General features: G+C 40.0%; 1 protein-coding gene and 1 long non-coding RNA gene across 27 annotated transcripts in view; one reads left to right on the top strand and one right to left on the bottom strand.

Annotated features, from left to right (window-relative positions):
* The window catches only part of LOC112969212, a 227,703-nt gene that overhangs the window by 130,363 nt on the left and 77,246 nt on the right, over positions 1-20,094 (top strand). For 18 of the 26 annotated variants that reach the window (XR_003254619.1, XR_003254630.1, XR_003254628.1 and 15 more), the window contains exon 3: positions 14,380-14,551. Coding sequence is in view for 1 of the 26 variants with exons in the window: in XM_026072286.1 (XP_025928071.1) it covers positions 14,380-14,453 (74 nt within the window). In the remaining 25 variants the exon portion in view is untranslated. Of the gene's footprint in view, positions 1-11,319; positions 11,346-14,178; positions 14,552-15,519; positions 15,539-18,994; positions 19,546-20,094 lie in introns of those variants that run through there. The other 8 variants (XR_003254638.1, XR_003254626.1, XR_003254620.1 and 5 more) reach the window with 5 other exon arrangements.
* On the bottom strand, positions 2,392-10,420 carry LOC112969215. Its single transcript, XR_003254642.1, has 3 exons — positions 7,972-10,420; positions 4,609-7,400; positions 2,392-2,478 (listed from the first exon to the last, which is right to left on the bottom strand). It is a non-coding gene; the product is annotated as an uncharacterized LOC112969215 (long non-coding RNA).

The raw sequence follows: 20,094 nt of genomic DNA, 5'->3' as shown, positions 1-20,094 counted from the left end.
TGAGAGAGCTTGGCCTGTTTAGCCTGGAGAAGAGAAGGCTGAGAGGAGATCTTATCAACGTGTACAAGTATCTGAAGGGAGGGTGTTGAGAGGATGGGACCAGACTCTTTTCAGTGGTGCCCAGCAACAGGACACGAGGCAACGGGTACAAACTGAAACACAGACGCTTCCATCTGAACATGAGGAAAAACTTTTTCACTGTGAGGGTGACAGAGCACTGGAACAGGTTGCCCAGAGAGGTGGTGGAGTCTCCTTCTCTGGGAGAACTATCAAAATATAGCAAAGACATTATTAAGAAAATCAACATTGATTCCTTCCTGTAAATTGCACAAAGTTTATATTCAAGTTTTTCCTGTCTCATTTGAGAATTTGAATATATGCATGTGTATACAGGTTCATTATCCTATTTAAATAGTAATGGTGAGACCTGAAAAGTTTACTGCCCCATACATAAGGGTTTTGGAGAAATTTTGTCATCCCTTTGACCAGTGGGGAGCTTTGCCATTGATGTTAGTGGACCGAGCCTTTACCCTGTGTCTTTAGTTCGCAACACTGGAAATCAACTGGTGTTGAACAGGAGAAAAAAAATTATACTTGGATAGATCTTCTGACTCTTGAAGAGCATCTTGTCTCCTTATCTTTTGCAGACTGTGCTGTAAACACTTCTTTAACTACTTCCAGAGCTTGCTTCCCCAGGCACAACGTTTGGCTATGCCATCTGATTACAACAGAAACGGGAAAACAGTTTTACAGGGTCACTTTGTTGCCTGTGTTATACTCTATTATCGTCCAGCCAGTGTTTACAGCATGCCATGGTTAACGTTGCCCAGATGCCCTATCTGTGGGAAGCCTAGAAACCATGCAGCACCGACCTGCACTGTTTTCCAAATTCAGCCGTCTTATCCGAGGTGTAGCCTGTTTGTGCAAGCCGGGGGTCTTTCCCGCAGGCCGGGTGTGCTGTCAGTTAGACAGGAGATAGCACTGCTAAAGATGTTGAAATTTGTGTTGTTTAGGCCACTTGCAGCTTTTCAGCAAACATTTCAGAACAAAGTGATGTTTTATTGGCAGCTCTTGTACCTAAGAACATTTTTTATGTAGGAATACAATAGAAATACTGCCTTTTCTCTAACCAGAGTCACATTTTATGAAGTTACTTGCAAAACATATGGATATTGCAAGGACTGCATGATTTCCAGAAGCTATAGTATAAAAGGTATTTTACTTGTATTTTACTTTGATCATCGCTGCATGGTCTGGTATACATTTTTTCCATTTTACTATTTCACACACATGCTGGTGATTACTAAAATCTGTCATATCAGCTTTTCAAGGATATGTTTATTTCTGAGAAATTTAAATAGCTTTCTTAGAGTAGCTTGCTCTTAAGAAACATACAAAGTAACATTTTCTTGTGACATATTTTACAGTGTATATATCCCACTGATATATTCACTAATCCTAAGAGTTAAAAAGGCAAAACTGCTTTCAGCCATTTGAGGAAAAATATAAAATTAAACAATGTAGAGTCATTATAGAATCACATCAATGATATTTTACTGAGAAGAATTCATATATTTCAAAATAAACACTTTGGAAATGGTCACATTCCACTAAGCACACATCTGGAATGCAAAAAATATTAATAATTTGTAGCACCTTCATTCACTTCCTACAAACTGTAAAAGGCACAGAAACCTCTGGTCTAGACAGCTTACTTTTAAAAGTCACGTATCTGCTCATATTTTTTCAATATGTATTTAAATTTCATCATCCATTCTTGGAAAGTTTTCTTCTCAGTCGGAGTTCTTTGGAGTTGTGTGTTTCTTTTTAAGAAAGTTTTTATTTTCCTATGAATTCATATTTTGGTTCCTATAAATTTTGACCTTCTTATACAAGGAACTTTTGTGTACAATACATAAATGACCCCATTACCTGGGGTACTACGCTGCTTTTAAAAGCCTGAATAGACATTTCTTCCTTGAAGAGTTGTAGGTAAAGTTATTTTAACTATTTCATAGCCACATTCCAAAACCTATTTAAAAACCCTAGTCTAAAGTCTGGCTGACCATGAACTCTATTTTCAGCTAAAATTCCCTCCTCCCCCCTTTTACCCCCTCCCCCCCCCGCCCCCTTCACCACACACTGTTTCTGCTGCTGGTCCACTTGTGATAAAGCCCAAAACTGTTGTTTGGCTGACATGCACAAGGAGTTGTTTATCAAAAGGAGGCTATTCTAGGAGGATATGCTCTTTAAACAGAACAATGGGGATTTTGAAGATAACCAAATCAGTACTGCATAGGTGTTAGATCTGTTTTAAATTGTCTCTGTGTTGGAAGGTAGGAGGGGGCCAGGGTATTTGGCTTTGAATCCCTGGCTTGCAAGTGTGAAATGGTTAAGTCCAAATTAGCTGCCAACTGTGCTTTGTACTGTAGCTCATGCGTATCTGTGGAGAGTGAGCTCCTCTTGCTCACGTAGCACCTGGAAAGTTAAGCAGAAAATCCAGTTTTGTTTTATGATCCAGCTGTGCCTTATTGCTTCACCCATGGTTTTTTGATTCACCCTTGGTGCTGGCTAGCTTGATCTGCCATTCCTAAAAGCAGATTCATGGACAGAGTCATCTTTTCCTAGTCAGATCAGGATATAGACAGCTGTCCACTCTCCTGATATTAGTTAATTGCTTTCTAGACATGTAGAGAAGTAGCAATAGCTGTTTGACAGATGAGTGGAAAAACTGAGGAACCTCATGCAAACATTAATTCTGGACAGAAGATCAGCAGACATATGTGATGCGTTTTTGTTTGTCTACCACTTCTGCAGAGAGAGAATCTCACCAAGAAGAAAGTGACCTTCGAAGGAAAGGGAGGAATGTTACATTTTCCATCAAGTCATTACATTGCTCTTTCTCTCTTACTGACCTGTGACAATCCATGATTTTCCATAATGAATTTTTTTTCTTCAAATGTTYTCTCAGTTATCTGCATTGCTTTGGAATTAAAGTCTAATATCCATCACCGGGTCTGACCAAAAATTCCCCTTTCTCACTTAGTCGTGGGTTTCTTTTGTGGTACAGTAATCTCATTTAAAATCTATTTCCAAAACTAGGAAAGTGAAGATTCACTATAAATAAAGAAGTACAAACTCTTTTTTAGGCTAACAGCCAATACTTCTGCCTGTCTTCATATATATGAAATTTATAAGAAATCCTCTATACATGAAAAGGTGCAGAAAACTTTTTTCTCTCTAGTGCTGGTTGTATGTGAGTTGTGTGTGTGTGATTTATTTAAGGCCACATAGTGAATTGCTTATGAAAGGAGGATGATTCTCTCTGCCAGCCATCTGGTTAAAAACTCACCTAAATAAGGCTTGGATAGTAGCAATTTGGACAGGAAAACATCTGGAGGTGCCTGCTTATCTTGAACTGCCTGTTTTGACTGATTAGGGAAGGGGAGAGAGGTCTTTCGTATTCAGCTGGTAGACCTCTCCTGGCCCCAAAACTCAGGAACAATCTTTATTTTAAGCTGTAGAGGTTCCCATGCTCTGGGAGCCTTTTTTCTCTCTCCCACTCCCCTCACTCCCATGCAATTGGAAGCTTAAATTCTTCTAAGAGTGGGAAGAGCAACACAGTGACCTATGCCTAACACCGCTGACACAGTTTGGCATCCTCACCTGAAGTCTGGATTTATTTTCTTTAAGATTCCCACTAGGTAAGCCCTATGGAAAAACTAACCCTTAACAGCTATTGCTGTTTTGACCATCACCTTTTACCACCAAGTGTGATGATGTGGAGACTAGGAGGGGCAGTTTTCTTGTTTGTGCTGGAGCCACCCTTGCTGCCTTGTTTTTTTCTGTCATGAAGTGATGCACCTTTGAAAGCTGCATCACACGGGCAGGCAGAAAGAGTGACCCTATGATTATTCAGACGCACGTAGGGGTCCAATTTATGCAGCTAAGTAAGCTGTGGAGATTGATTATTGCAGTAAGTTTTGCCAGAGGAGGTCCTGGCAAGAGTGATAAATAATGAACCCTTTTCTGTGCTTGCATGGAGTAATTGCATTGCATGCCGATGCAGGTATATCTCACTCAGATGTGACGGCCCCATAGTTTACTGTGGTGAGCAGTCATGGTGCAAATACATGCTGTGCTCTACTGTGCACTGTTTGAAATTTGCAGACTGTTTCATAGTTACGTTGCCTAGGATTTAATCAAAATAGATCCGAAACCAAAATGATCCTGTTTAATCAAAACAGACTCCTAAGAGGAACTGGGCTCTAATTAGCACGTCCGAGTACAGCTTAAGGGGCCTATTGTTTGCCCTTATGTTTGAAAATGCTGCCCTTGACTTTTTTTTATCTTATCCAAGTTAAGAAACCATGCTTCCAGTTGGCTATGTGGTTTTTTTTGCTCTGTTCTAATATGCTTGACCTACTCACGTAGATTCAGTTATCCTAGAGTAAGGGATGTGCTTAGTTATCACAGTAATTCATATACATTGAGTGAGGTGGTGGGAACCATTTTTTATGACAATGTAAAGGRCAGAAACCCTCCTTAAAAGGAAATACATTTCCATACTTGAAATACCAAACAGTTTAATGGAGGAAGCAATTTTACCTCCTAGTGCTGCTGGAGTCCGGTGAGCAGTTCTCTGTTTTGTGGGTACCCGCACTTCAAAGTTTGCAGCGTATGAACTCCTGCTGGATTGATTTCTACTGCTTGAACTCTGGACTGGGTTTTCTGATTGGTTGTTTGCTTTAACCACAGCACTGAATGGAGCCTTTGGAGACTATCACAATGTAAATAAATACATGTGTGTTTGTTTCTAGCCTCTGAAAAAAAGTGTGTGTGTGTCAAAGAAGGAGGGRGGAGCTGCTAAACATTCATTTGCATTCCTTTGAGATGCAGGAGGTACAGGAAGCAACTGGTTTAGGGCAGGGATAGCAAAGTCATTCCACAGGGGTATAACAAAAGGGAAACTCATAGAGTGGTTAAATGCTGTTAGATTAGATTAGTGCAGATTTATTTAGCAAGTTGTGTTCATTTTGCTATTAATCATATAGATGTACTTATAGCTTGCAAAAAAAAAAAGGTCTTCTACAACTCGGAGTGAGGTGATTTTTTTGTCAAGAATAGCAAGAAATTACAAAATTGTCTTTTTTTTTTGATGGGGGGAAGGCTATATTAGAACTAGAAAATGAAAGGTATCAGTAAAGTGGTTCAGGCATACTAAACTGGTCTGCTGCTGTAATTTTCCTTAGGATGGATTTTCGTTTTTCTTTTACAGTAGTGATATTTTTCTTTAAAATTTTTTCCTTGTAGTTATAAGTTTGAATATGGTGAAATATGTTGACTAGACCAAGTTTTATGTTTCAGCAAACAAGAGACTGCAAATAGAAAGAACAAATGAATTCACAGTTGGCTAGAGCTAATTTTGTGTAGTTACTAGCTTACATCACTGGTTTCTCTGCCAGTTAGCTGTTTGAAAGTAAAATAGGAGGCACAGCATGGCCTGCAACTGAGGGAAAGGTTGGAGTTTCAGAGAAACAGCCTCCTCACACCATTGCCAAATCACCTCTCATTTACATGGCATTTGTTGGCATAAAATAGGGCTCAAGCCTGACATCTGCAAACAATTCTCTTCAATACTGGCCCATTCCCTTCAAAGCTTTTACTTGCTGTAAACATTTTCTCCTTGAAAATCTCAGTGACTGAGAAACCCAGTGCAAGATACGTCCATGGAGCTTCAGAGAATCCAATAAAAGGGCCCCATGATTGAACTTCCCCGACATCTCCTCTCTAATGTGCCTACTACCGCTAGGAGCACTCCCCAGAAGAGGCTGGATGGAAACAGCCACCATGCAAGAAGGTGGTGATGGTTGTTACCAGTGGGAACCTTTTACACTGGTGCCTTCCTGGGCTAGGCAATCCCTACTCTGCACCCTAGTTTCTCTTCCCCATCTGTCTTCTGGTCCTTTTATTCTTGTTTTTTTTTTTTTTTTTTTTCCGGCTTAGCTATTTTCTTCTCTTTGAAGACTAAACAGCTGCACAATTCCATCTTGTTTACGATCTTTGTTAATCCAGCTGTGAATGAGGGCTTCTTCCATTTCATTGCTCCCTTGTAATGCCACTAAAGCCATCATCAGCCTCATCTAAAGGACTGAGATAGCTTGTCATTGCAGCTCCTCCTAACCTCCAGCCTCCTTCTGTCCGTACTATCTGCCAGGCATCTCTCTTTATCCTGCACCTTTAGTAGATAAACAGATAACGGCTCCTTCCTTTCTCAGTCAAAACAGGTCTTTCTTGCTGGAAAGGGACCTGTATGATTGGCAAATAAATGCGTTTGCCACTATCTTATTTTATTAGCATATCCTTTTCCCCTAAGTCACAAATGCTGGCCTACCTGTCCACATTGGGTTACCATTCTGCTTTATCTCTATTGGTTTCTAAACTATAATAGCATTCTAATTTGAACTATCAAGTGCTACAAAACCTTATTAGACTAGCACTTGCTGCCTTAAGCTAAACTGAAGGATGGATCCATGTTTTCCAGCATTTCCTTGCACCCACTTTGCTGAATCAGTTTCCAGTTGAGAAAGAACATCATGTCTACTTTCTGGTTTTGCTATTTCCTTTTGTTGGCTGAAATATTTAATTAAAAAGTTACAGCAGGTGAAAGCTACATGTGTGTGAGTGGAGGAAATTTCACTGGCTGTACAATACAGAAGGTCAGATTTGGTGGCCTTCATGTTTAAATGTATTTTCAAATCTTCCTTAATTCTTAACTGAATATAATCCCCAAGTGTTTTTTCTTCACTTGATTTAACTACTTACTTTAGGCAAGCTGAAGCAAAAATCCTTCTCTTGCTCAATTTTTACTTTCTTGATACTTATGATGATGTAATCTTATTTGCTCTTTGGTCATCCACAGAGTATTTCACAGTAGAAACTTTGCATAGTAATGAACTAATGGACTCCTTGTCCTTGTATTGACCTTTTTAAGAGCAGACAAAGGCAGCTTTCAAGTTTTCATTATGTATTTTAAGTTGTTTTAAAAATGGAAGAAAGGAAAAATGAGATGAATACTCTTCCCTGCCCCCTTGTAGTCACCTTTAAATTTGTGGTACTGCACTTGGAAACGGTGAGTAATCTTTACCTTCACAGCTCTGCAAGCTTGAGTGTTCCAGGTGAGAAATGAAGTGTTTTGCTGACACAGGGTCCTCCTTACTCCAGTGGATTTCTCTTTGAGCGCTTTGAGATGCTAGAAAATCTGGTGCATAGGTCACACAAAGGGAAATTAATTTGGTGCCATCTCATTTTAGTTCCCACTTATCCTTATCATATGCCTCTGCCCTCCTACACACGTTGGCAGAGGCCTGCTGGAGTGACGCACTCTTCTCCGGAGAGACCTGCGACAGGAATAACAGGGAGGGCTGCTGGCAGGCGTGCACGGGGCCGGCTCCACTGCCGTTGGGAAGCTGGCTGGCACAGCGCCTGCCCTTGCAGAGTGCAACTCAAGCCAGAGGTGTCAAGCTCCCTCTCTTTCTCTCTCATACTCACACTATTTCTGAATTATTTAAACAAGATAATCCTGAAAATGTAACATGGTGGTTGTAGAGGCAGACTTTCTGTGGGGTCCATGTGTTAGATACCTGGGCTTAGTGTACAGTACAGTACTGTTCAGAGCAACTAGCTGGGTGCATCGAGCGGAGATTAGCTGTGACGGTGCCCTGGCCTTAAGGACAAGAGACGGCTGTCTACAAGAGAGACCTGGATGGGTGTCAGATCCTGCTTTTCTCTGTACAGATATACCTGCTCTGAATTTACCTTAGCTACAGGGAAGGGCTTGAAGTTACGGGTGTAACTGAGAGCAAAAGCTGACCCCTGAGAGACATTATGAAGAATGTGAATACTTTCTATCCTGCACGGCTTGAGTTAGTTCTTGATTAATTCTGTGTGCTCATGTGTGAGATCTCTCACCTTGACTGCCGCARCTTGGTACCTCCATTCCCACTGCTATCTCCTGTATCCTGTCAGAACCATTATTTCATCCAGCTCTCCCAACCGACTCGTCTGTGCTGTTTGGGAGGGTAGCATATGAGGGGCACATGAGATGGTTGTATGAGGGTTTGATCTTTTAGGGCTAACTGGAGCTGTGTCAGTGCAAACCGTCATGCAGAAGGCTCATGGCTAGGACAAAGGCTGGGGAAAGCCACAACAGAAGATCCCTCTCATGTCAGTGCAATGCACCTATACCAGGACTTTGTGGTATTACAGCTACATAAGTGTGGTTCAACCATTATAAAACAAAACCTTTTCAGATATCACAAATCATTCTCCTTTTGAAAGTTCTTCATTGTTTCRGTCTTCCCCTGCCTCCCAGCCTCAAACTGCTCTTCATCACATTTCAGACTAAACATAATAAATCTTGCCCTCATTTTTAAATTTCACTTCTCATTGCACACATTTCCCACACTATGGAGACTATGGCACTCCTTTTGTACCGTTTTCCTGCTTTCAGGTTTGGCACTCTCCTCATTCGTACCATTTCTCAAAAATCAATTCTTTCACTATTATCTATTTTATGTCAATTTGACAATGTGTGCACCAAAAACTTAACTGTAACTGCCTGCTGTTTTCTCCATAGTTACCTATGAGCAAATCCATTATAAGTATTTGCATCTCCTCTTTGAATGCCAAACAAACATTGGTTGTTTCTTGAGCCAATTCTCTACAAGTCTAACATGAAAAAAATGACCTCATTGGAGAGGAAACTTTGTTCTTTTATTGTCTTTTTACTGTATCAAGAATTCATATAGTAGCTCTACTGGTTTGGATATGGGAACATTGTCTGGGCTGTACAGAGATACCCAGACTTGTCCTTGCTTCTAGGTCTGGAAAAGGCTAAACTTCATAGTTAGCAGTTGAAACTATTTTAGAAAACGTTTAAGGACTGCAAGTATCTGGATAAGCTTTAGAAGACTTTCTTAGCCCTTATTTCAGCAAGTGTGCTTCAATGGTTATGCTAGTGGCCTTTTTTATTATGAGAATGCATGTTAATTCATGACAAGCCAGAACATTGTTATAAATCTCTTGACTATTCTGTTTGTTAGGGCTTTGAAATGCAATGAAAGGTAGATTTATCTGATACTAACAGATGAAACAGTTACCAGCCTTAACTTTCTTCCCTTCTCTTTTTCTAAGAGGTTACTGCCAGAGTAAACTGAAATTGGAGGTGGTTTAAGTTAATGCTGCAGCCTGCAGACTGCACTTGCTTGTAAGTTTATCCATGCCTCAATCAGCTGATCCTGCTGTGGGATGGTGATCTCTGGCAGAGACTCGGGACAGACAGCTACTTCAGCTCTCCCAGCTAAACCTGCTTATGGCTGTGAGTGGGAGTTGTTAATAACATTATTTGTTTAACTGTAGAGCTATTAGATTTTTTGGTGTGCTTTATACAATAAAATACTTGAAATGGAAACAGAGGTAAAATTAACTGTGCTACTTGGGAGCTGGTTCCCAATTATTATTCCTTTTTATTAAGGAGAGCCTAAAATGAAAAGTAACCAGAAGCATATTTGGCATTAAACTTTGCTGTTGTATAAAAAGACATTTCACACTGTGAAATGCCTGGAGCCCACCCTGAAAAATCTGGTGCCATGCAGGTGTAGAGTGCTTTTAGGAATACAGGACAAGGGTGAGTTTTTAATTAGCTTAGTCTTCTTATTTTCCTTCAAATATTAATAGGCACTTCTTAGCTTTCTCAACTTTAGTACTTGAGAATAAGCAGCCAGATGTGCTCTGGGAGCTATTTGCTAGGGAAGTCTATCAGAAAAATTAGACTCCAAAAGTTATTTCTACTTTAATAAAGAGAGGATAAAGCTTTTAATGATGATAGCTTTATGGAAGTGCAACCCCTTCCCTTCTCCCCTTTCCCCCATGATTCCCTTTATAAACAAAACAGAGATGAACCAAATAGTTGCTTCAAAGGCTACTGCAGGGATCACGCTGATATTATGTGCTGGCTTTGTTAAATGCTGAGCCCCTGCTTCAATATGCCCAAACCCTGAAGCTCCTAGGGAAAGACAAGTGTGTTGTGGGAGTTAGCTCCTGTGCTTAGGCCCACTAGTGAATCTCTGAGTAATGGCCCTCTCAGGAAAGCTGAGGGCACTTGGCAGAGGAAAGTATCTTGTCCATACTGGAGATGGTGATAGAATTGGCAATGAGGAGGTGACTAGTCATTCTGCAAGGCCTGGTCTGGGGCCAGTTTTCATTTTCATCTTGTTCTCTTTCTGTTTTTCTTTCTCTCTCACTTTTGTTATTTATACCAATGAGCAAATGTTGCTTATTTTTAGCAGCCTTTTCATTTTCCGCAGGCGCCAATCTGTAGTAATGGAATGCCTGCAGCCCTCCCCAGGGCACCATCCCATCTCTAATAAGAGTAGACAAAAGCAAGCTTTAGTGTAGGGAGTTACTGATTTGCTTCCAGGCAAATAGGTGTGCACAATATAACATGTAAAAGGTGCCCAAGCATACTGTACATTAGCACTCTAACATCTTAGCAGATGGCCTTGCATGATTTGCCTTGGGCTGCTGGTGAGAAATTTGTTGTATATCTCCATAAAGCAAACAGACTTGCAACTTGCTTATTTTAGAGCGTATAAAACCAACAATAAAAAAACACACACACCCATTTCCACAAACAGAGCAAAAGCAAAGTCTCCCTGGGAGTGCAGATGGTTTCATTTCTGTGAGTGGATGGCTAAATGCATAGAAAGAGGTGTAATAGTTGTATAGATATGGGTACCTGATGTAAGCCCCATTTTTCCTTCTCTCTTCTACATCTTGTGTCACCAAGTTGTTGCAGAGATGCTAACACAAGGGGCTATAGAGACCTGAGGGAAGCATTTATGGGAGGACTTCGACCCCTCTCCTGGCTTCCGCCGAGGTGTGGATGTGCAGGGAGCCCTTGCCTCACAGATCAGCAGCATCTTCCAGCTTCCACTGAGTGTCATAGGCAATGAAAAGTCACTTATGTCTACTTTCTTACTTTAGGAGAGAAATATATAACCTGAGGCACTGTCCCTCTTCTAAAGTGCTATAGGCTAGAAATGGAAGGTAAGAGAGGTTATATTCAGCGTTATCAGTTGCAGGCACACTTGAGACTGCAAAGTTTATCCTTTCCTATCCTTATCCAAAGTTTGTCCAAAAGAACTTCAGCACTAGGCAGGAGTAGCTACATACTTAAATTCAAAGACGGAGATGCAGACTTTTAGGTCTTGCCCATGGCAGTCCTGTGTTCCTCTGAAATTTTCCATGGCTTATCTCCTGGGCTGGAGCTATTGCATACTCAGGTGAGAGAGATTTGCTGGGGAACAGTGTCTTGCATCAACAGAGCGTCACTCCTAGACACTAACATTTTTATCACAGTAGATGAGGTGTGTTCTGGCTTATGCCTATTGCAGTTCTGGCTGGAGAGAAACCAGATGAGGAGGTTATCCCATGCCCTCAGCTAGTTGTCACTAGATCCCATTCAGCCTGCAGGCATGGCTGCGCAGGCGGCACTTGGTTCTGGCTGTAGGGTCTGGCTTAGTATAAGCACTTTCTGTAGACTTTTTCTTCCCCATTTTCAGGCCTGAATCATTTTGATAGAGTTAGGGAGCTATTACATGCATCCTTACACTAGCAGAGGAAACTAATTTATGGCTCGTGGAGGAAGACAAGAGGTTAGGAGGACATTACTCAGGTACAGCCAGAGCAGCTGATGGCCCAGTGCTAAAACTGCTAACGCCACGTCTATGCAAATGCTCTCACTTTTGCCACTGCTAGGGAATTACTTTTGATTTCAATTGAAATATATTGGAGGTGGGAGGAGGAGAAGAAACCTAGTGTAGAGAACAAAGTTATACTGCCTTTGAGAGGGACCCGACTAGCTTTTTGTRTCTTAGACCTTTGTGGCTCTTCCACCTTTTCCCCAGCTGTCACTGGATTTAACCTTACTCTGGTGGATCTTGGTGCTGAAGCAAGTCTTCTATGTGCCAAGTCTGTGTCTTGTTACTGTGATTCAAGATCCAGTTCTTATTAACTGCCCTGAACCCAATATAAGCAGGCAAGGTGCTCTGAACTATGCTCTTTCAAATTCAGCCCTATTTGTATACTATGAGCTGCATGCTTCTCTGCCCTCAAATTACTAAAATTGCAGCACAGTTGTCCAAGTTTTATTCTTTAGTAAATGACTCTTATAACTGGCATTCAGATTAACTACCATCTTAGTCTGAAATGAAACAAGACATTTGACGTGTGTGGGATATAATACCCATCTCAAATAAATACAACATTGTGTCAGTAGACATTTCCATATTTTCAGGTAAGCAGGCTGTTGTTGTAGCAAAAAGATTAGTCCATTAATACCTTTGCTCAGAACAAGCCAACTTCCTTTCTACATGGAATAATTATTTTTTCACATAAGCCCTTTAGTGCATCTGCTGTGCTTGCACAGTAAGATCTCAAACTTTGCAGTACAGGTTGACCTTCATTATGAATGGGGTCTCAGGCCCTACTGATGAGGCCATGTGTCTGCGTTTAAAATTCACTTTGCATGGGCTATTATGCACGAACTTGTGAATTCTATAGATGTAGGGGGCTATGGGACCCCATATTTCAGGTGTGAAGAAAGCAGGGCTTTTTTTAGCCTTTAAAGCACCCATATGTGCTGCTGTCAGCTATGAGTACCTTTGGCAAAACTTTGTAAATTCTAATAATTCATAGCTGGCATCTCATCATCTGTATGGGAAGGATTTTTTATATATATATATATATATAAAATATATATATAATTTATATGTGTGTGTGTATGTATATATGTATATATCTGTGTGTGTATACATATATATACATGCATATATACATACATGCATCACACATACATACATGCATTCATATGTATACATGCATATATATACATATATAAATAATAGGACCATTTAGAGCATTCCTGAAGCATAAAGGTGGAAGTGAACTTGGGCAGAAAAGCCATTAGGCCTCTGTGGAAAGTTTTCTGGGAGAATATTGAAAGCCCTTTTTCTGTGATAACTCAGGGCTCACAAAGGGTTTTAGGTGGATAGTAATCCATGCCTCGTTTATACAGTCCCAGCCAGGATAATGGTTATTTAACCAAAGACAGTTCATAAGTAGGTGATGGTGGGAGAAGTAATTGTGATCAGCATGCAAAAAAAAAGTCAGAAATAGGAAGGTTCCTCTCCTAGATCCTGAACCTTGGGGCTTTCATGGATTAAACATTGCAGCTGGAGTTGGAAAAGTTATAATGACACACAAATCTTCTGTTTAATCATCTTCTAAAGTTCCCGGAATGGGCATGGTCAGCTTACAGAGGATGAAAAAAGCTAAGGAGCCCTGAGGAGGACTGATCTGCAGCTGTCCTCAATAGCTTTTTTGAAGGAGGTCTTATTTCATTGCCTGTAAAACTGCTGCATGTCACTGTTTCGAGCAGCTGTGTCTCAGCTACTCTAATATGTTCATTGCTGGAACTATCCCTTAAAACTCTGGGCAGCACCTGAAAAAATATTATTATTCAACATGGCATTAACATCTATGTTTCTGCCACAGTTTTGTTCTGGGCACACTTCTGTTGAAATATGAGAGGCTGTCCATGTCCTAGAAGGCTTATTTTCTGTCTGGAGACTCTCAGCTTGGAAGAGTAAATGGGCAAAGGTAAACCAGCTTTCTTCACCCAGTGTGAGCTGGCTAGACCATCCAGTGATAATCTTAACAGATGTGAGACTGCAGTAAGAGTGGAGAAATCTGGCAGAGCCACAGAAAATTGGATTAAAAAAAGTTGTGTCAATCCCCTGTCAGTAGCCAGGTTAGGAGAAGGACCTCAGGAATTAAACATAAGACTGAATTTCAGCTTCTCTTACTATTTTTGCCACTGAGTTATTGTGTACCCATATACAAACCTTTCACCTCCATGTTTAATGCAGAATTTATACATTGCGCTGCTGTATGCCAGAATCTGTTAAAGTTACACCAGTAGCACAATTTACAAGAACATGCCTAAGTGAAACAGAGGGGGGCAACTATGCTGGTGCAAGAAGTCCCTGTATAAGGTGAAGTTCCAGTCATACAGAATATGAATCTGTAGGAGCAGATTGCCATGACATCCTGAAAGCAGAGGGGGGAAAGGAGGATATATGGATACAAAATGTCCAGAGGTACAACACTGCAAAAAGCAAATGGATAACATAAAGCTGTGCTGCAAAGAGGAAAGCAACCCTCTAACTTCTGAAGTATAAAAAAAGGCCTGAAAAGTGTCTGTCTTTGCTCAAAGGATTTTTTTTTTCTGTTTTTTGTTCCCCTGCATATATACAGCCTTTGAAAATCAGAAATGTTTACTGAGGGAAACTCTGTTACTGAAGCCCAGTGGAATGGTGACATCAGGAGAGGTAAGTGCATATAAATTCAGGAACTGAAGTGGCGTATTCACTAAGAAAAAAGGTGCATTACCAACATCCATCAACTAATATATGGTAACTAACTTGAGGTAAGAACTTAAGGCTCTCCTCTGTGTTAACAGGCCCATGTAGACATTCTGGTAGAACCTAAGGGTAAAAATTGCAAGCTGTTTGAACTCCAGGTTCAGTACCATTACTCTGTTTTAAATTGCTACAAGATACCTTTTTGTCCTAGTAAGGACAAAGCAATTATTTGTGATGTATTTGTGATGTATTGCAAATGTGCTATCTTTTGTTAATGTTATTGGCTATTTAATATTTCAGATAAAATTAAATATTGTGAAAGCTTTAAAATTTAGCTCTTTGCAACTGATCATTTAATCATAATTAAAAGGCATCGAGGGAAACATGAAACATTCAGTTGTTTCAACAATAAAACCAAAGAGGATATTTACCAAATTTTTTAATATTTGTGAGGTAAGAAAGAGGCAGGGACTTTTTTTAATGAAATAGTTTTTGGAAAAAAGTCTTTCCAATTTCTTTTTATCTATGGAATACCCGAAAGGGGGGAAAACTCTGTTTGGAACAAATAAAATTGTGACTCACTTTTAAGGTGTTAATGTGAAGCTAACAAACCATAGCCTTTCGAATGAGTAGTTGGCAATATTGACACTCATCTGTGCTGAGTAGGATGCATAAGCAAAAGTACGGCCTGAAAAATACCCCACCTGTTTTCCGAAAAGTAAGTGTGTGCAGACTGAAGCTACTCAGCGTATTCCTCCTGCCTTCGGCAGTCGCAGCAATGTTATTACTACTACTTTTCTGCTGTCTCATATCTCCCACAGCCATGTGCCAGCTGATAGGGGAGCTGTGACATACCACACCCCTGTGGCCAAGCAAGGGGTCACGTGGGCCAGGCTCATCCAGGCCACTTTAAAGAAACTGATAAGCTCTATCTCATTTAACTTGGCCTTTGGAAGACATTTGTGGAAATTTCTGCAAAGGAGGTGACATCAGTTGTTGTCACAGCTGCTGTGCAAGTCTGCAAGGCTGCATCTGTTCAGTATCTGGCAGCGGTGTGTGTGTGTGTGCAAGTAGATATTGTTAATAGATTGCATTTAAATCAAAAAACGGTTTGTATTAAGTAGGCTAGTAGGTTCGATTGCTCAGTATAGGTGCGTTATCATTGAAAATGCATTGAAGAAGTGTGTAAATTTAATAAAACAGCAAGAAGACTGGCTTTGGAGGGCTGATGTTACATTTGAAACAAACCTTCTCCCAGGGGAATTCCAAGTGTTAGCATGTGGGACATACTCCAGCTGCTAGCTGTGCAGACTTAAAATAAACTAGGCAAAATCCCATATTCAAACACTACCAACTCAGGCAAATAGCTATTACAAACTTTTCGTCTGCCTTCTCCCTCCAGTTCAGTCAGAATGACAATAAATGTTTTTGAAAGAGCATTTAAACATTAGTATTTCACACAGTTTTATGTTGCTTCTCTGAAGTGACGTGCTTCTCAATGTGGTTATAAATTTTGCAAAGAGTCTGCTTTTTATAGGTTGAAACACTGTTCTAGCAAGAATGAAATCAGAAAAGGCTTAGAAATGTAAGTAATATTTCTACCCTAGGTGACAATGACATTTTTACCAATACTATTGCTCTCCCAATTTAGGTACTTTTGAAATTGCAGTGTGATTTCATTATGAAAGAATATTCTCCTTATTAAGTTAAATTGAGGGGACTTTTTCTTCTTTTTCTTAAAGAGAAACACATTTCACTTTTTTTTTTTTCAACATACTGAAAAGGAAATAATTCAATGTGTCTGTGAAACACTATAGCAGAATTTCAGGAAAAGATGGCTGGGAGATGCATGATTGTCTGACAACTACAGTAAGAATAACTTTGGGGAGGTCTGAAAAAAAGACTACAATACTATTTGCTTTGTCTTGTGGTTTAAGATTGACTTCAGTTTTTTTTTAGATTTTAATAACCCTCTGACTATAATTTATTTTTAAGGTACTGAGATGCTTGGGAGGGGTGGGAAACAAGCAACTTAATGCAATCTATGCAAATAATGCCTAAATTTTTTTTTAACATTTTCCTATGTGAAACTTCATTCATCAAGACTACACAGTTTTTCTATGATAAAACCTGTTGAGCAACATAGTACACAACATTTAGGAATTTAATACTCTTATTACTGTCAAAGCATGGATATCAAGCTATGCCAGTCAGCTTGAAGAGTGTGCAAGTGACTGACACAACCCACTCTTCTGCTTCTTCTCTTCCTCCTTTAGAGACGCATACACACACACACTTGCACACAAATTCTTGTTCAAACCAACAAGCTTATCCAGAATATATTTATAAGGGTGAACTCTGCCACGCTATGGTTAATCATGTACAGTGCTAGGGATATTTTCTGAAGGTATCCTGAACACTGTGACAGAAGCATTTGTCACTCAAACTATTTATAATTGTAGGAGTTTGGAGGGCAGACAGATGTTTATTTTTTGCATGAAATGGCAGTTCTTTCTTTGTACAGAAAAATTGCCTGTGTCTGTGTGGACATGTCGTGCCGCTCTCGAGCTTCTGTTTTCAGGAATGCCATATTCGTATCCCAGCCACACTGCTGCTCACCTGTTAGTTTTTTCTGTGTAGCAAATGACTTTGTAACTCAATGGTGTCCAGTCTGTTGTCTACTCGACCTCCAAATTCTGTGGACCATTTGAAGTGCAGAGTAACTCCAGGAATGTAAACCTGTTGTCCATGGACTTCAGTTGTCCACATATTATCTCCATTAGAAAAATTTTAAGGGCTTCCAAACTGAAAACAGCTATAAGCCTCTGCTCTACTATTAACCACAAATTTTTATCTTTCAGATGGCGTGCAAAACTATAAGCCCAATCTGTCTTTGAGAAATAAGAAAACGGTTGTTGTGGTTATCATAGTTTAATTTTCTAACCACCTTAAGCAATTGGTTTTGAGGACTTTTTGACTAAACCTACATACAGCTTATCCTTCCCCTCTATTCCTTCTTGTATATATATTGGATTATTCTTAACTCTGTGTTCTTGGGAATCACGGGTGATGTATAGACACTACGCCTTCAGCAGGCACGTGAGGAATGTTATGAGGATAGCAAGCTTCCCATTTCCCTGCTCACTCAGAAGATATATGTGCCAGTATAATGAGAATGAAGGATGAGCTGTTATTCACTGACAGAGACCTTATGGGTCTGTCTGTGTAGAAGAGGTTTTGGAAGTTGATAACCTTTGTGCTTCAGGTTTTGTTTTGAATAGATAGAAGAGGAAAAAATAGTTATTGGTAGATGTAAAATTAGAGGGACAAACTGAAAGGTATTAGACAAATTCTGGCAGTAAAGCTAAAAATCTGAGCTATTTATACAGTTGGGAAGATAGTTTGGGGTATTTTTGTTTTGGGGTTTGGCATCCAGTATTGACATTTATAGAGTTAGGAGGTGGTCTTCCTTAGAATTTCAGTCTCATATTTTTTAGGTCTGTGCAAGACAATGTGCTGTATGAGATCTTTGGTCTGAGCGCTGGCCAAGTCTAACTGGAGGGGCAGCTTTCAAACTCTGAAACTGAGAAGTCTTTAGATCACTCAGAACCTGTCTGGAGACAAGGCATGTTAAAGTATTTTTTTGCAGTTCAAGAGCAAGATAAATGTCCATAGACAGAATCATTATTACTACTATATAAGTTATTCACTTCAACACCTTTCTCATATCATATCAAGTTAATGACTGTTTTGTGCATCTGGTATACATCCAGAGCCCCTGTTGTAAAGTCAAGGTTGCACAAGATATCCCAGTTTGCATTAGTAGATGCTATAGCACACTATATTGTTTTGACAAGTATCATAAAGCTATATGAACAGAAACTGTACTTTTAAGGATTTTCCTAAAAGAAACAAAGTAAAGATTAGGCAGTGAACTTTAATTTTCAAATATACCAATTGCTGAAGAACTGAAACTCAATCTAAATGCACTGATACCCTTTTGAGATGAAATTGCTTTTAAAACTTCCCCCCTTCTCCCAACCTCCATATTCTATGTATTAAGTTCTTGGGAACCTAAAAGATAACAGAGTCTGAAATTTTTTGCTTTTATATATCTAAAATTTAGCCATCTTTAAGATAAACCTAAGTATTTTGTCTACTGGAACAACATTAATACCAGAAGAAGTCGCTGTCTTCTCTGGTATTTATCATTTATATATCATTATCACATATCCGCTTTTGTAATAATTTTGGTTGTCTCAGATTTAAATGCTCCAGCAGCTCTATGTTATAAGCTTTTGAGGCTGATTTAAAATTTCACTGTGCATTTTTCTTTTTTAATTGCACTTGGGTGAATTTTTCCCATTTGGAGTGCCCAGGACTTTATTATTTTCGCAGTGTGATAGAGAACTCAAGCCAGGACTTAAGGCCCTAGGTCCTATTCAGGAGTTATCCATGTGCAAAAATGCTTTTTTGAAACATATGGGAAAGAACTGGGTGCTCTTACACACATGCGTGAAAGATAAGTGGAAATCACTGGGTTCAATTTTTCAAAAACAAGTACCATGAAAAAAACCCCTTCTGGAATGGCATGAAGCATGCACATTTTATCTTTGAAAGGCATCAACTTAACATTTTTATGCATACCTGCGATATGGTGGTTGGAATGGAATTTGAAAGCAGTCCTTAACAATGTGCTGATCACTGCCTTCATAACCCTGCTGACCGTAATGGAGACAGCCTGCTATTTACCCACGCAGCATTGTGTAGCGACCGGGGGAAGCTAGAGGCATAACTGCATATGTTGGTTAGCACTGGTGGCCAGGCCAGGCCAGAACCCAGCGGCACAGCTAATGGCAGTGGTGGGGAGAGTCTTGCATACTCTGTGCAAAGCTGGAGGCGGCGACCCTTCATGTGCTGGGATCCCCAGGGGCAAGGGAAAGGGCAGACTGAAGGGGAGAGGAAGCAGAGAGACGACCAGCTCCATTCTCACGCCTGGTGGAACGAGAGGAGAAGGAACGGGAAAAAACTGCTCTCCTGGGAGCTCTGTCCTTTCTAGGTGTGGGCCTGTGCCTAAATGATTTCATTCAGCCCTGAACTTGTAATGGAAAAATCTTGCATGATTACAACTTAATATACTGTAGTCTGTATTTATGGCTGAGTTGGCTTGAGTTAACAGTACCTTTAGAGATAGACTGCTTGCAAAATGTGTGCGCTAGCCAAAGCATGCCTTTTATCAAGATGGGTTAGGAATATCCAGTGCTTCCCTACAGGCATGTCACTACCTGTAGCTGAATTTAATAATGTATACATTACCAGATTATTGTAGCGTGGTTTATACTGGCTTTTTTTCTTCAGTCTTTTGAATCTGTTTATTTATTTATTTATCCTACCATCAAGAAGAAAAACCTATGAATACTTGCAAAAGCAGGGTCAGATGGTTGAGACTGGATTGAAAAAGATATTTAGGTTCTTAGGCTGACACCTGAAAAGAGCCCGTGGGCTCAGCTATGCTACGCAGCCAAGCACACTGTAAAGATCCCTGAACTAACACCATGATCGGAAGTTGTGCTAGCACTGTCGTGTTCTCCCTGGGCTAATTAACAGG

Source organism: Apteryx rowi, unplaced genomic scaffold (assembly GCF_003343035.1).
Source record: "Apteryx rowi isolate R43461 unplaced genomic scaffold, aptRow1 scaffold_34, whole genome shotgun sequence".
Lineage (NCBI taxonomy): Eukaryota > Metazoa > Chordata > Aves > Apterygiformes > Apterygidae > Apteryx > Apteryx rowi.
Note: the sequence above shows the minus strand (reverse complement) of the source record. Positions and strands in the feature narration are given on the sequence as shown.